Source organism: Cibotium barometz, chromosome 29, assembly GCF_041138505.1.
Source record: "Cibotium barometz isolate CiBa-2024 chromosome 29, ASM4113850v1, whole genome shotgun sequence".
NCBI lineage: Eukaryota > Viridiplantae > Streptophyta > Polypodiopsida > Cyatheales > Cibotiaceae > Cibotium > Cibotium barometz.
The window spans coordinates 10,149,832-10,166,723 of record NC_141074.1 but is presented as its reverse complement, the minus strand read 5'-3'; the positions used below and the strand labels follow the sequence as shown (position 1 = coordinate 10,166,723).

Below are 16,892 nucleotides of genomic sequence, written 5' to 3'. Positions count from 1 at the left end.
CTGCCAAGTGGCGGAGTGATTGGGAAGCGATGAGCTGTCGCGTGTCGTCAGCACACTTGAATGCTCGGGAGAATTTCCCCCAGATAAATTGACGCACTGTAGCAGCGTAGGCTGCGGAGCCCCTTTTCACAGGCTTTTTAGGTGCCGTTATATATATTTTTAATGTAACCTCCAAGGTGGGCCCTGGAATATTGTGCACACTTGTGACAAGAATATGTCCGCCCGCCACGTCAGCCGCAGAGCTTCGTTGCTTTCAGCGACGCCGGGCGCCGGGCGGCTGGAGTATATATTTTATTCGCTCCGTATTATAATTTCCCAAATTTGTTCAAAATTATTTCACTGCCATGTACTCATCGCAGAAAATGGTGTACTCGCTTAGTTAGCGTATTTTTTTAAATCGCTGGATTTATATTTTAATTGGAAAAATAATATAATTGTTTTTGCCGCATTTTATTTGTTTGCAATTAACTAATTTAAAAATTAATCGAATAAAACAACAATGTTGTGCTGTATACTTTATTCGCTCCAATTATATAAATACAGTAAACTCTCCAAATTAGTCTTAAATTATTTCACTTGTCGTTGAACTCATCGCAAAAAAAAATGGCGTACTATATTTTACATATATATTGTACTTGAAAAAAATATTAGAGTTAGGTGTTTTGCCGCATTTTGTTTTTTAACAATTAATTAATTAGAACTTTCAAAAATAAACGGGAGCACATTTGCCTCGAGAAATCCTCTCTCTCTCTCTCTCACACACACAGGCAATCTATACCTCTGCAGAAAACTGCTTTCCTGTCCTTCGGATTCTTCTGCAGATCGCATCCGCACTGCACGGGGCAAGACTAGGATTGCTAGCAGGTGATCTCGCCTCGGCTGCTTTTTGCCTTTTGCTTTTCTTCGGTGGTCCAGGACGAAGAACAGATGGATTCGCTCTTTTCAACAACACCTCCCACTTGCCAAGCTCACCTTCCACACAGAGCTGGTGAACTCTTGTCTTGTTCGCCTCTCTTTTCGACCTAGATCTCCATCAACAGGTCAGGCGCGGCTTTGATTTCATCGCCTGGACGACCCGCACAAAAGTCTGGACACAATCTGGCTGCTTCCATTTTGGCAGTTCGATCCTTTTCGAGGTCCGTTTCATGTCGTTATAGCAGGTGCGGTTATCTTGCAGATCACCATCTACATTCTTGCTAGTTGAGGATCTCGCTTTAAGCTTTCTGCAATTATCCGCGCAAGTAGGGTTTCCATGCGCGTGACTTTATCTCATCTTACGATGATCAATGGGGGGATGGAAGCTTTATGGCAATCATGAAAGAGTAGGCCGGCGTCATTGCAGGAAAACTTATATTTCCAGTCATTTTGCCATACAGGACCAGCTTGACACATGCAATCTTTAGGCCGTCTACACACATGCATTATTTGCCATAGCCACTTGCAAGGTCACCATTTTGGTTTGAGTTTGACAGGCGGCCAAACCATCTGTGCCTTTGTGAAAGTGTAAGATTTACCTTTCTACCAAATTCAAGCTTTTGAGCATGTAGCCCTTGAGAGACCTTCTCACACTGATTTGAGTAAGTGCCCCACCTGCATTCTCCACAGTGGCGAACTTCAGAGATACAGTGGAGGCCCAGAGAGGGCCTGCCCCACTCCTTCAGCCTGGACGAGTTTTCAAAAGCCTTTTTAATGACTTTCATTTCCAGACCAGGAAGGCCTCGGTGGTTCCTGAAAACACAGTACTGTGTGACGAAGCTCTATATATGTCTGGCCTTGAAGCTTGTGTCGATTATGATGCACTCTTTAGCCTCTCCCAAGGCCAGAAAGAAGATTGTCACGGTGAGTTGTTTTTTGCATGTGGCAGAGAAAAATCATGCGGTTTTGCCAGCATAGATTTAAAGTCAGGCGAGCCTGTTGGAGAGCGGTTGCTTCCTAATGGAGATATCTACGTGGGATCTTGGCAAGGCAACCTCCCTGAAGGAACAGGTAAATACCTGTGGTCGGATGGGTGTATGTATGAAGGTGAGTGGCGGAAAGGCAAGAAATCAGGAAAGGGCAAAATTTCCTGGCCTTCAGGAGCCACCTATGAGGGCGAATTCATGGCTGGTTATATCCATGGAGTTGGGACCTATACAGGAGTCGATGGTACCACGTACAAAGGCAGCTGGTATATGAATAAAAAGAGAGGCCTTGGCACAAAGAGCTATTCAAACGGAGATGTTTATGAGGGCTCATGGAACCAAGGAGTACCAGAAGGGGTGGGCAGATACCTATGGAAGAATGGGAATGAGTATGTTGGAGACTGGCGATCAGGAGCTATGTCTGGCAGAGGGGTACTGATGTGGGCCTGTGGTGATAAATATGATGGCCAGTGGCTGGATGGACTAGAGCATGGCCATGGTGTTTACACATGGGTGGACAGTAGCATGTACGTGGGCACTTGGAGCAGGGGACGGAAGGATGGAAAGGGTACATTTATCCCACCTGGATTAACTTGCATTGGAGGCCCCTTATCAAACATCAAAGAACAGGATGACTCAGGAGATGAAGGTAATAGGTGCCCTATGTCTCAGAGGCCGAGAAGGTCTTCTGTGTTTGACAATGAACAGTGGGCTGCAAGGGCTTACAGATTGTCCATCCCTGGATTTTCTGCAGACAAGCTTACAGGCTATCAGGCTATAATGGGTTCTGATAATGAACTGGAAAACTGCCCATCTTCCGAACGACATTGGAGCCTTGTTGACTCCTTTGATCGGATCCTGGGACTGGATGATGATGCTGATGCTTTGAGAATGCAGGAAGGTGTTACTGAAAGAAGCTATATGGCAGAGCAAGATACTTTCGTATCATCAGTGGTTGAAAGGGAATATGTACAGGGTGTGCTCATTAATGAGCTTGTAAAAGAAAGCCCAAATTTATGCATGGGAAATGCTCCAAAGAGGCGACACAAGTATCACCACACGAGGGAGCCCATCAGACCGGGAGAGACGATTTTTAAGGGACATCAAAGCTATCATTTGATGTTGAGCCTGCAGCTAGGAATAAGGTGCTATTTTGCTGCCACTGTTGTTCCAAAATTTTTGTAGCAAGTTTGCACAAGGCATAGGAATAGGGTATCAAGCCTCTGATTAACTGCTGTTTTCTCAACTTTTTAGATACACAGTAGGGAAGATTACCTCAGAGCCAAATCGTAAGATTTCTGCTGCTGATTTTGGTCCCAGAGCAAGAATCTGGATGAGCTTTCCAAGGGAGGGTTCTCAGCTCACTCCGACACATCAGTCCACTGACTTCAAATGGAAAGACTACTGCCCATTTGTCTTCAGGTCCCATTTTATCATAATGCATTCAATGCAGTCTTTTATTGCTCCAGGGAGACTTGCACTGCTGTTTTTCTGCTGGTGGTACAGATTTGATGTAGTTTGCCATTGGTTATAATTTGTTCACTGTCTGCATGCATGCTTCCGCAAACAGTTGAGTTTAGTTGATTGGTTGCGGATAATTTGGTGTGAATGCTTGTTTAGTCTAGGTCTTTGTAGTATTGTTCATGTTAACATGTTGTGGTTTGCCTTTCAGTGCATTTGCCACGTTTTGGATTGCTTCATCACACTATTCTTTTCATTGCTGAGTCTAAGCTTATATTGGACAGGCACTTGAGAGAGCTGTTCAAGATTGATACGGCTGACTACATGCTCTCTATTTGTGGAGATAGTGGTTTGAGGGAACTTTCTTCTCCTGGGAAAAGTGGAAGTGTATTTTATCTTTCTTATGATGATCGGCTCATGATCAAAACCATGCGTAAGGCTGAGGTCAAGGTATATTGTTATGGAAATCTCTTTATCCAGTTGTTTGGTTTGTAGCTAGCAAAGGAACCTCTGCAATGTTTGTTTCAAAAGCACAATGGCGATTTGCAAAAGGCTTTTAGTTTTTTTGGTTAAGTTTTGAGAGTAATCGGTTATTCTTTTGTGTGCATGCATGGATATGGGTATGTGTTGTGGGGCTTAGAAGTTCTGAGCTTTCTCATTCAATCAATACATCTCCCCCGAATTTCAATATCTAGTTGATCTCCCCCCCCGTTTCCCCCCTCCCCCTCCTCCCTCCTCCCCCCCCCCCCCCCCACACACACACGACCACCATTCCTCATCCCCCAACCCCCCTGCTCCCCACCAGGAGATCGGTGCTTTATGAGAAGACTCTTTCTTATGTAATACCTTTCTTGTTCTTTTCCCAATAATTGACGGCTGTGATTTTAGGTCTTGCTTGGAATGCTTCCCAACTATTATGACCATGTCCGGATGTACGAGAATACTCTTATAACAAAATTTTTTGGTCTTCACCGAATCAAGCTTGCCGGTGGCCAGAAGGTGTGATTCTACCCTGTTTAATAGCTTTTCTGTGTTTTGTCTGCTTTGCAGGTGAATTTTGATGCTGATGAAAAAGTGTGTTCCACAGGTTCATTTCATAGTAATGGGCAACATGTTCTGTACAGAGTTGCGGATCCATCAAAGATTTGATCTAAAAGGGTCTTCTCAAGGACGTTCTGCTGACAAGGTGGAGATGGATGAGAGTACAACTCTGAAGGACTTGGATCTGGATTTTGTATTCCGACTTGAACCCTCGTGGCGGCAGGCTTTGCTAAGGTTGGTGACACGCTTGTCTCCTTTTTTCATGAAAAAGAAGGATTTTTGTAGTCCATAGGCATAGGTCTTTATCGAATCCAAGCTAGACCAGTGCCTCTATTTCTCTAAATGATTCGTGGTGTCTTGTATTCCAACTTGAACGTTCTTGGCGGCAGGATTTGCTAAGGTTGGCGGCACATTTTTCAAGAAAAAGAAGCATTTTGGTGGTTCCTAGGAATAGGCCTTTAATCCAAGCCTGGGCAATGCCTCTTTTTCCTTAAAAGATTCATGGTGTCTTATGAATCACCATGAACAAGGCTTCCATCCTATCTTTGCGTGTAACATGCGGAAGCTTTGTAGACGTCACTTAGCCTTTCGATAGGAACCAAGGTGCGTTAACTTGCAAGAGCCCAAAGAAAGAGAGAAGTGCATAGTACACCAAATGGGGTCCCAATACCCCTTGAAGAGCCCCCTTTATTGTCATAGGAGTGAACCATGGGACAGATTTGAACATATGATTAAAGCTAAGTACATGAGAGATTAACGTTAATCAAAACTTGGCAAGACATAAAAGAGAAGGAGAGAGAGACCTAATGTATTGTATATTGCAAAACACAACTATTTACAATGATGAACCCTAATTATGCATACCTATTTACATCATACAAAGATGACTTGTGGTGTGCAAGCATGAGATAACTTCAAAACCAACTCTAAACTATCATCCTTCTATAGGGATTTGGATTGCAGGTCGTATGCTAGTCGGCCAGCCCTGTTTAGGTCCCAAAAAGTCATGAAAAATGTCATTAAACATGTTCATAGTGCCCAAAATATGTCCCAACCATTGGTGCATGCCATGGAAACCTCCAATTGAGCTTCCAGTGCCCGAAATATGTCCCGATCATTGGTTCATGTCATGGACACCTCCAATTGAGCTTCCAAAACAGCCCTAAACAGGCCATACTCTGCCAAGTACTTTGCCTAGAAGGCAGCTGCAAGTAGGAAGCATGTCCACGTGACCCTCACATGGGTGATGCACATGACATCTCTTGCCAAACTCGGAGCACTAGGACCATAGTTGCAAACGTTCACGTTGGATTCCTCAGCCAGGTGTTTACAAATGAATGAAATATTGGTGTATGATACGTGCTCTCTGGCTGGTAATTTTTTCAAACGTTTGAGTTTGCAGGTATGATTTGTGCCTAGGAAGTGGGAAGTGGCACCTGTCACTTTCATGCCTGCATGTCCAATCAGGTCCACACACAGCTGCGAGGATCTTAGCACGTCCCATCCCTTCACGAATCACTTGTCATGAGTCGCTACTGACTTGGCCCTGAAGCACGTACAGGTAATTGAGATACTATCCCTGCAGGTTCGAATTTTTTGTGTCCTATCCTGCAATCAATGAAAAATTAGGGATCTTCTTCCTATTGTTTTGGGCACCTCAATTCATGGCACTATCTTCTTGAAGTGGACAGTAGTGGGCGGGTGAAGACATGAGAGTGTAGCTATGGTATATTAAAGAAGGCAATAGAGGATGTTGAGTTGAAAATGTGGTTCAGGTCATTATGGATAATGCATCTTATTTTGTTTGTGCAAGACCCTCTGGTAGTGGACAGGTTTCCCACCATCTTCTTCACCCGTTGTACAGGCCAATGCTTGGACTTAAGGACATCGGTAATATGTATTGGGTTGCCCACAGAAAAGACAGGAAGATAGTGACAGTTGTCTCTAGGAGGCTAAGGGCACTTGCTATGTTTAGGATGCACAGAAACAAGGACCTCTTGAAACCATGTGAGACTCGCTTTTCATACATGTACATAGTCCTTGTGAATCTATTGAATGAGCAAGTCTTTAATGGCTTGAGAAGGATGGTAGTTAGTGATGAATGGAGGGCATAGATGTTGAATTTGGCACCACGGGCCTCATACTTGATGCTAGTACTCATACCAATACCAAAACCTTATGTCACATGCACTTTGCACTGTAGTGCCTGGTGACAAGATAGCTCATCATCATCAGTGCAACATTGTACATTATTAGTACCCTTTAGGATGATAATTGTCGTACGCCGTGACCCATTGAAATCCTCAGACCAGGATAAGTCAGCCACGAGCTCTTAGGTCATTCCTCAGCCATAGCAAGTCAGTCAGTCAAGTCCCTTAACCCACTTGAAGAGATTCATTCATACATGTAGAGTTAGTGGAAATCTTAGGGTTTGCATTAGAAAGCACTCTGCATATTGATATCATTCATCCATTGCATATAGATCATTGTAGAAGCTTTCAAATAACATCTAGTATTTTTAGAATATTTATTAGCATTTATCTGGCATTTTTTCCATAATTTCCAGCATTTAATACCATTTATCCATGATAAACAAGTCATGTAGAGCATTTAGTGTCCAGTCGACCAGCCCTAAAGCCAACTGACTAGCCACATAGAAGCATATAAATAGTCTTGGTTTTGCACCATTCATTGAATCATCTCATAATCAGCCATCAAACGAGCACAAGGAGCATAAGCGATTGATCATTCAGCCCTAGACCACCTCAGCATTCAGCGTTTTCAGTCCACAGCACAAGGAGAATTAACGCATGAAGCATTCAACCATTCTTCATCAAAACGCAACATCTACAGCATTCAGCCTTTCAGGTCACCTTGCGTTTTCTGCAGAGGAGCAGTTTTTAGCATCCTTATCTTTCGTTTGCTATAGCACTTTGGTGAAGGTAAAACTCAGCATTCATACTCATTTCAGCATTCATACATAGCCTAGAAACAGTCTCAATCAGCCCCTACCTCAGCCTCAGATTTGCAGCCTTCCCTCATTCCATTGGGAAGAGTACATAGGCTCGAGATTGGTCATCATTGGTGCTTCTACAGTTGTGTGCAGTTCAGCCCGACTCTTGGTCCTCAAAGATCTTGCGTTTGGCTTATCCTTAGTCCAAAGTCAGTCTCTTCAAAGTAATAAAGCAAATACTATTCCGGTAACGGGATAGGGGGGCCCTTCAGTGGGTAATTCGGGACCCCATATGGTGTACAGTTTCTCTCTCTCTCTCTCTCAATCTCTTAAAGTTTGAAGTTATAAAAGTGGATTGCTAAACTCGCGAAACTCAAGATATAGAAGGCGGTGTGAGAATTTGTGTGATAGGATCCTTTTTTACGAATACTTCCGCTGCGTGTTACACTAAATGAGTTGGCAATGAACAAACCTACTAGCTACATCAATTGAGCAAGATGTCCATGTTTGCATTGTGAGAACACACCTACTCCAAGAGGGTCCTTAATGATTCTTAATGTTTCAAAATCGAGGGAAGCAGAAAGTTATGTGCAAGAGACGATTCTTAATGTTTCAAAATCGAGGGAAGCATAAAGTTATGTGCAAGAGTTATGAAAAGGTTACAATTGAATGTTCCAGAAGTACAAATATGATATTCAAACTGATCTCTTGATCTCAGCCCGGAACAGCGCTGTAAGGAACAAGTATTTAGTTCAGTGTTTGCTGCAGATTGATGGGGAGAAACCTGAATTAGGGTTAGGTTAGAGTTCATTCATGGGAGACATACACAGAGAAGCAAGGGAGAGAGAGAGAGAGAGTTGTGGGGATAAGTCAACTCATGAAAAGCATGAGTGTGTGACTCCCCTATCACACATGTATATTGCACTAGTACACATAGTGCACTTAGTACATTAAAAGTACTAAGTGTACTATGTACTATAACTTATGGGCTTGTACACACTATAAGGGTGGGCATAACGCCTTTACCCCAACAACCTCCCACTTAAAGGCAAAGTGCCCTTAAGTAAAGAAAAAAAAAAAACAGCATGTACATGATAATATACAAGGCCATATCAAGGCTGAAAATGGCCTCATCCAATGCCCATCAAGTGTCTGCAATGAGCAAACTGCTCCGGAGGCAAACTCTTCGTCAACAGATCAGCCGGGTTGTCATCCGTATGAATCTTAACAAGCTGAATTTGCTTGTTCTCTATCACCTCTCTGATGAAGTGATACTTCACATCCACATGCTTCGTCTTTGCATGAAAAACAGGGTTCTTTGCCAACTGAATGGCACTCTGACTGTCACAATGCAACAATGGAATATCCCCTGTATAGCCCAAATCAACCACTAACCGAGATAGCCATAATGCCTCCTTGCAAGCCTCTGTGGCTGCAATATACTCGGCCTCTGTAGTAGATAAGGCAGTGCACTTCTGCATCCTGGATATCCATGACACAGCACCTCCTGTGAATGTAAAGACATAACCGGTAGTAGACTTCCGGTTATCTGGATGACCGGCATAATCCGAATCCGTGTAACCATGCACTAATGCATCCTGTTTGCCAAAGCAAATGCACAAATCCTGTGTGCCCTTCAGGTATCTCATGACACCTTTCACTGCTTCCCAATGCTTCTTGCCAGGGTTGGCCATGTATCTAGAAACCACTCCCACTGCAAATGCAATGTCCGGCCTAGTAGCAACCATGGCATACATGAGACTGCCACAAGCTGAAGCATACGGAATCTTGGCCATATCAGCCCTGTCTCTATCTGACTGTGGGCTGTCCATAGCACTGAGTTTCACATATGGAGGCAAAGGAGTACTAGCTTTCTTCCCCCCGTCCATATTGAACCTCTGCAAGACTTTGCCAATGTATTCCTTCTGAGACAAATACAACACATGCTGATTTCTGTCCCGAAGTATCCGCATACCCAAGATGTGATTTGCATCACCCAAATCCTTCATATCAAAGGTTTGATGCAGCCTCTGCTTCAAGGCATCCATCTCTTTACGAGATTTCCCGGCAATCAACATATCATCAACATACAAAATGAGAATCAATAGACTGCCATCCAAAGCTTTCTTGGTGTACAAGCAGTGATCTATGTCACTTCTCCTGAATTTCTGAGATTTCATGAATGTATCAAATTTATGATACCATTCTCTTGGTGCCTGTTTGAGCCCATAAAGACTCTTTTTTAGCTTGCATACAAGCTTCTCCTTTCCACTCTCTGCATAACCCTCTGGCTGCTGCATATATATCTCCTCATGGAGATCACCGTGAAGAAAAGCAGTCTTCACATCCATCTGAATCAAGTCCAGATCATCATGCGCAACCAAAGCCAACACAGCTCTAAGTGTGGTCATTTTGACCACTGGAGAGAAGATCTCATCAAAGTCCACACCATATTCCTGCTTAAAGCCCTTAGCCACTAACCTGGCTTTGTATCTTGGCTTTGCATCTGATGCAACTTTGAGCCTGTATACCCGCTTGCATGGCAAAACCTTCTTGCCTGCAGGCAAAGGCACCAACTTCCATGTTCCATTTTTATGCAGAGAATCCATCTCTGACTTCATGGCACGCTCCCATAGAGCTTTGTCTGCCCTCTGTAAAGCCTCCTTGTAACATGAGGGCTCCCCACAGTCAGTGAGCATCAAGTAGTCAACCCCTGGAACAAACCTGTCAGGGGCTCTGGAGGGTCTTGTGGACCTCCGTACCCAATGACCATCATTTGCAGGTTGCTGTCCAGCCTGCATATCACCCATTGGTGGCTCCTGTTCCATGCCATAAGGCTGAAAAATCATGCCCGGTATATCCTCTAACTGTGGTACATCCATAGGGATATCTTCTGCCATCTCTGGCTGTCCATTTGGACCATTTTCAGCACCATTTAAGGGCTGGTTTTCCTGCTGTAATGGCTGATTTACAGCCCTTTGTTGTTGTCCATGATGTCCATCATCATCAAAGATGACTCTGCCAGGCTACTGTTGCCTTGCAGGCTCCTTATACATGCATGTTTCATCAAAAATGACATCATTGCTGCGTATGATCTTTCTATTCATGGGATCCCAAAGTCTATACCCCATTTCACCTCTGTCACCATATCCTAGGAATATGCATTTGTGAGACTTAGGATCAAGTTTGGTGCGCATTTCCCTGCGTATGTGCACGTACGCAACGCAACCAAACACTCTCAAGTGCTTGTATGACGGAGGCTTCCCTGTCCATACTTCTTCTGGCACTTTCCCACCAAGCCTCGTGTTAGGTGACCTATTTATAAGGTGAACGGCTGTCATAACAGCTTCAGCCCAAAAACCATGAGGTAATGCAGCATGTGACAACATAGAACGGACCTTCTCCTGAATGGTCCTGTTCATCCTCTCTGCTGTCCCGTTTTGTGGAGGATCATAAGGAGTAGAGAGCTCCCTCTTGATGCCTTTAGCATCACAAAAGTCCTGAAACTGTTTGGACGTATACTCTCCACCATTGTCGGAACGCAAAGCCTTCAGTGTTTTGCCAGTTTGATTCTCAACAAGAGCAACAAACTTCTGAAACACTGAGAATGTATCACTCTTCAAGCGAAGAGGATAGACCCACACCTTGCGTGTGGCATCATCAATGAAAGACACAAAATATTTTGCCCCTCCCAAAGAAAGCTGAGGCATCTCACATACATCTGTATGCACAAGCTCTAACTGAGCATCTTTCTGTCCAAGAGCTTTCTTGTGGGGGCACTGTAGTTGCCTACCGTATATACAATGCTCACAAAACTGAAAACTTGAAAACTTTAGAGAAGGCAAGTAACCCAAACGAGACAATTGCTCCATTCCCTTGACACTCATGTGTCCCAACCGGCTATGCCACATAGAAATTTCCGGCAGCTCGGTTGCATTTACATTAGCATGGTGACAAACACCTGCATGCATGAAATAAAGAGTGTCCACCTTAGAGCCTCTGGCAACAACCAGTGAGCCCTTACTAATTTTCCACTTTCCACTACCAAATGTGGTAACATAATCAGCATCATCAAGCTGTCCAGTAGAAAGCAGATTCTTCTTGATCTCAGGCACATGCCTGACATCATGGAGCATAAGCTGTGAACCATCTGAAAATACAAGCCTCACATCACCTCTGCCAAGAATCTTGCATGCATGGTTATCACCCAAATAAACCACTCCTTCATTGCCAGCAGTGTACCTGACAAACAAGTCTCTGCAACCAGTGACATGAAAGGAGGCACCTGAATCAATGATCCATGAGTGCATACCATGATCACCTGTAAGAAGTGAATGGGCATCAAGTGAAGACGTAAAGAGGACCTCATCCTCACTGCCACCTGCATGTGACACATTGATTTCTTCGATCTTGACTCCACTTTTGCCCTTTGGCTTTACATCTTTGGCTTCATCCTTGTCTTTGTCTTTGCCTTTTCCCTTTTCTTTTTGATCATTTTTCCATTTGTAGCATTGCTTTTTGATGTGTCCCTTCTTGCCACAATAATGGCATTCCAAATCCTTTTTGGAGCGAGACTTGCTCCTTCCCCTTTCTTGGCTTTTTCCCCTTTGCTGGGATCTCCCACGTGCATTCATTGCATTGGACTTTCCAACAGAGTTGTTTTTCCTGTTCATCTCTAGCATTCGAATTGCTAGTGGCTGTCCTAAATGTGTCCCAACTCTCTGGCAAAGTGCATAACAAAAAAGTGGCTTTGAACTCATCGTCCATTGCCAACTTTTGATTGATAACCTGGCTGACAATACCATTAAACTCATTTAGATGGGCTGTCATAGAAGCCCCTTCCTTTCTTTGATAGGCTTGTGCTGCTTTTTCTGGAGCAACACATTGTAGCACTGGGTTTGCCAAATATCATAGTTATGCGAGCCTTCAAGCTTCTTGATGTGAAGCAATGAAGAGCTCTCACCTGTGGTTGCCATAGCAAAATGCAACCTGTAATGCCTGACTCCCTGCAAATGTGCAAACACTGCACCCAAAGCACACAAAGTGCTCACAAATGTTCTCCCAAGCTTTATCTCCCACTGCGGAAGCAAGAATGCAACTTTTCTCCCACTTTTTGTGATGAAAACACCAAAATCTGGTTGCTGCAGATTTTGGACAGCACCTTAAATGTGCTCTTTTGCCTCTCCAAAGTACTGTACAGCAGTACCAAGTGCTCACCAATGATGTACCAAACCTGTATCGGCAATTTCAGCAGCTGAATTTGAACCTTTTGATCACTCAAAACAGTGTACAGCCATGCCAAAACATGCACAAAGCTGTGCCAAATCTGTACCAGCAGGTACAATAGCAATAAATGCTCTCCTGGCTATCCAAATGAGTGAAAATCAGATTTTTACAGTCACGAACACTGCATAAAACAGTCCCGAACAGAAATTGGGCAAAAGCCCCTTGACTGCAAGCTGATTTCTGAGGATTCAAGGCATAAATGGCTTGCCTGCTGCTTTGCCAAGCTCAACAAGCATGAAAACTTGAAAAGCCCCTTGATTTAAGATCAATTTTTGATCATACATGGTACATTGACGCACATGAAGGCATCCAGAGTGTTCACGATGCTTTCCCCTGGCCACATATACATCAAATACATGAAAGCCCCTTGATTTACAGGCACATTGAGTGCTTGTAAGGCATCAACACATTATCCACAGCATCAAATGCGATTGCCTGCATGCAAATCAACCAAATCGGCACAAAAGCCCCTTGATTTGCACTGCAATTTGCTGCAATTTTGCCCAAATGTGCGATTTTTCACATCATACAGCATGTATGAGTGCTTAATTGCACAATTACATCAAAAGCCCCAAATTTCGACATCCAATTTCCTGCAAATTGATCCTGATTTGACCAATTTCCTGCAAATTTATCCTGATTGTGACCAATGTCACCCAATTTTGCCAATTTTGCTCAAAATTGAGCAATTCAGCACCTGAACCTGCTCAATTGATTGAATTGACAAGGAAAATCCAAAATTGAAGCAAAATACCTCTGATTTCTGATTTCTGTTGCAATTTGCAGGCTAAATTTTTTGTTGTTGCAGGAAAAGAGGGGGGTTATGATGATGCTGCTGCAGAAAAGGAGGATTCTGCTGCTGCTGCTGCTGTGCTGTACGGCGGCGCCTGGCTGTTGCTGCACGTTGATTTGCAGGCGCTGGCTGCGCCTAGTGCTGCTGTTGTGGGCGCTGCTGTTCTGGTTCGCCCGCTGCTGAGCGCCTGGCGCCAAGTGCGTGCTACGTTTTTTTTATATAAAAAAAAACGCCTCAACGCCTGCTGTGCGCTGGAACTCCACGTTCGCCTGAATTCGCACAGCCGGCGCCTTGTTCGCCTTCTACGCCAGTAGCCAGTTGACGGCTTGATTCAACGCCCGCCATCAAGATAGAACTCCACGTTTACCAGCTTCACGCTGTTCGCCTGAGTTCGCTACGATGCGCCTTCGCTCGTGTTTGCATACGCCGTGTAGAGCTGGCCTCCTCGCTATGCTGCCTTCGCCTTGATTGTTTTACGCCGTGCGCTTCCTTGCGCAGCAGCTTAGCCCCTTACGCGGAGTAGCCAGTTGAACGCCCAACTAGTTGAATGTTCACCAGCCTCCGCCTGAGTATGGACGTGTGCTGCCTCAGCCACGCTACAGGTCGCCTAGGGCTGCTGCCTTCGCCAATGGCTCAACGCCCGCCTGGCTACTCTGTGGCATCAACACTCGCAGCAAAGCCCTTTAGTGTGAGCAGCTTGTATCAAGGTCACAGCAGAGTATGACAGCAGCAAAGCAAGCAGATCGTTCAGCTATCAAGGAGAAGAGATGAATAGCACCGCCTTCTAGGCTCTGATACCAGTTGATGGGGAGAAACCTGAATTAGGGTTAGGTTAGAGTTCATTCATGGGAGACATACACAGAGAAGCAAGGGAGAGAGAGAGAGAGAGAGTTGTGGGGATAAGTCAACTCATGAAAAGCATGAGTGTGTGACTCGCCTATCACACATGTATATTGCACTAGTACACATAGTGCACTTAGTACATTAAAAGTACTAAGTGTACTATGTACTATAACTTATGGGCTTGTACACACTATAAGGGTGGGCATAACGCCTTTACCCCAACACAGATTATCTTCAGCCTTTAGTCAGCTTGCAACTGTGTGTTTTTGACTCCAGAACACGAGATGAACAAATGAATATATAAACCCCATTTTTATAGGAAAAACATGCTAGGCCGGCTTCAAATTAAGCATTCCAAATGCTTTAATATTGTGCCCAAAGGGTGTCCCAACCATGGATTGCCTTGCCTAGGCACTTCCAGGCACCTGTAGGGCTGCCAAATCGGCCCCAACTGTGAATGGCTGGCTGTAGCTGATACAACATGTGCAATTCTGCTAGCTTTTCTTAATAGTCCTCTGCTCTTGCTTCTATGGTGTCTGTACATTGCCTCAAGGCAGTAATCGAGGTATTGAACTCAATGTTCACTCTGTTACCATGCCATGTTATTTACTACACGACTCACATTTAGGGCCTGCTGACGTCTATTTATATATGTCTAGTTGAGATTGTCCACATGCATTCGACAAGAGACGAGACACAATTCAGGGTGTGCCCGTGTGCAGAGAGAGAGAGAGAGAGAGAAAGAGAGAGAAAGAGAGAGATGACTTCTTGTGTCACAGGCAGATCGAATGTGACTGTAAGTTTTTGGAATCCGAACGCATTATGGATTACAGTCTCTTGTTGGGCCTCCACTTCAGGGCTCCACAGTTTCCTGCAATTTTTTCTCCAGGGCCTTGTTGTCTTGCAGAACTTTCAGCCAAAGAAGCAAGTACTTTCAACGAAGATGGTACAGGTCATTTAAATAGTTTGTGTATGATAAATTAGGAAGTAACTTGGGTTGTCTTGAAACAACACCACTTACACCACTTTAATGCGTTGAGGAAATGTAATCTGTTTCAGGAGCTTCTGCTGCAGACCGAGCAGCTTCGAAAGGTTTGGTCCTTGTCGCACATAAACCAGAGAATAATACAATACCCCCAGGTTCACATGTGAGAGGCAGTCCCTTGAGAGCTGCTGCAGCAGGCAATAAGGAGGTCGATCTGCTGCTCTCAGGAACTGCAAGGTTTGTCTAGCTTGCTCTTTACTAGTACAGAAACATGCGGGGAATCACATCTGTTAAGCTGATCATTGGGTGTGCAGGCTGCGAATACAATTAGGTGTTAACATGCCTGCTAGGGCAGACCGCAGGCCAGCCTGCAGGGGAAAAGAGAATCTTAGTTCAGAACAGGAGTATTTTGGGGAAGCTTATGATGTGGTGCTATATTTTGGAATCATTGATATCTTGCAAGGGTATGACATGGGTAAGAAACTAGAGCACGCTTATAAGTCTCTGCAGTTTGACTCCCTTTCAATTTCAGCTGTGGATCCAAGCCTTTACTCCAGACGATTCCAGGACTTTATACGGCAGACGTTTCCTGACAGCTGGGACTAGAAATAGGAATTTGAATTTTACTATTCCATGGGTGCTTCTTCATCCTCCAGGTATCTCAAAGGCATGGAAAGAAACTGCCTTCTCACATAGCGTATGCTTCTGAAGAGACTGCATATCAGGGTAACACCTTCTGCGGCTGAAAATATTTACATGTATGTTTTCTTGCCTGCTACTCGCAGGCAAAGTTGTACCATACACTGTCATATATGTAACATGGAGCACACCCAATTTTTCTTCTTCAGAAGGGATCCTTAGTGGTTTTTTGAATCTTAACCAACTAAGCTAGTCACTTTCGACGTCGGGAAACAGGTGCTGATCTCAGAAACTGTGGGGCGGCAAGTGCTGTCCTGAATCAACAACTATGGCCCCTAGGAAATGGTGGCGGCTACACGTTACAAACTGTGATGGGTTGATCTTGAGTGGAAAATAACATATTTTGATTATTTAAAGGGTGCAAGAAGGGCAACTCAAAAGATATAGAGATACTTTTAGACCCTTACCAGATTCAGGATCACCGCCTTGATGACATAATAGGAGGAAATGCATCTCAGAATCCTATTGCTTTTGAGAGAACACGTAAACCAATGAACTGCTGGTAATCACACATTACACGAGTGACATTGTCATAACCCAGCATTGCTTTTCTAGAGAGCGTAAAGATATCCACCAATGCATGAGGATTGGAAAATGCAGGTAGAAATGATAGGGGGATGGAAGGGTTGCTAATGAATCTTCAAAAGATGACTCGTAGGATGTATGATATTGGCAATGTACCTTGTGATCTCCATCCAATTTCCACTTTATATGCTTCTACGAAAAATACATAGGCCACATGCTACAGTTTCATGTCAGAAAATTATAGGTCTAGCGTTGCACATCCGATTTAAACAGTGTTACAACTTGCAGAAGCTAGCAGAAAATTGTATGATTTTCTTTTTTAATAGTAGGGGGAAGAAAGGAGAGAGAGAGAGAGAGAGAGAGAGGGCAATTAAGAAACAGACGGAGAATGCAGGCCTCTGTCTC

General features: G+C 44.1%; 1 protein-coding gene across 4 annotated transcripts; it reads left to right on the top strand.

The window, feature by feature from the left end:
- The first annotated feature begins 732 nt into the window (after positions 1 to 732).
- On the top strand, positions 733 to 16,110 carry LOC147621820 (phosphatidylinositol 4-phosphate 5-kinase 9-like). Of its 4 annotated transcripts, none has more exons than XR_015269604.1 (8): positions 733 to 3,046; positions 3,156 to 3,323; positions 3,647 to 3,812; positions 4,251 to 4,361; positions 4,450 to 4,637; positions 15,062 to 15,224; positions 15,338 to 15,500; positions 15,578 to 16,110. XR_015269604.1 is itself a non-coding variant. In XM_086822841.1 (8 exons), the coding sequence occupies exons 1-8, from the start codon at positions 1,764 to 1,766 to the stop codon at positions 15,867 to 15,869; spliced, it is 2,538 nt and encodes an 845-aa protein (XP_086678967.1). In that variant the 5' UTR covers positions 733 to 1,763; the 3' UTR covers positions 15,870 to 16,110. The 4 variants fall into 4 exon arrangements, 2 of the variants coding, with proteins under 2 accessions (XP_086678967.1, XP_086678966.1); XR_015269603.1 differs by having other exon boundaries at positions 15,062 to 15,230; XM_086822841.1 differs by having other exon boundaries at positions 15,058 to 15,224.
- Positions 16,111 to 16,892: the final 782 nt, after the last annotated feature.

Excerpts from the sequence above, each read along its gene's own strand:
- LOC147621820 (XM_086822840.1), top strand. The coding sequence starts at position 1,764 with ATGTCTGGCCTTGAAGCTTGTGTCGATTATGATGCACTCTTTAGCCTC. Across the intron at positions 3,047-3,155 it reads AGCCTGCAGCTAGGAATAAG|ATACACAGTAGGGAAGATTA; the intron begins GTGCTATTTTGC and ends TCAACTTTTTAG. Across the intron at positions 15,231-15,337 it reads TTTCAACGAAGATGGTACAG|GAGCTTCTGCTGCAGACCGA; the intron begins GTCATTTAAATA and ends AATCTGTTTCAG.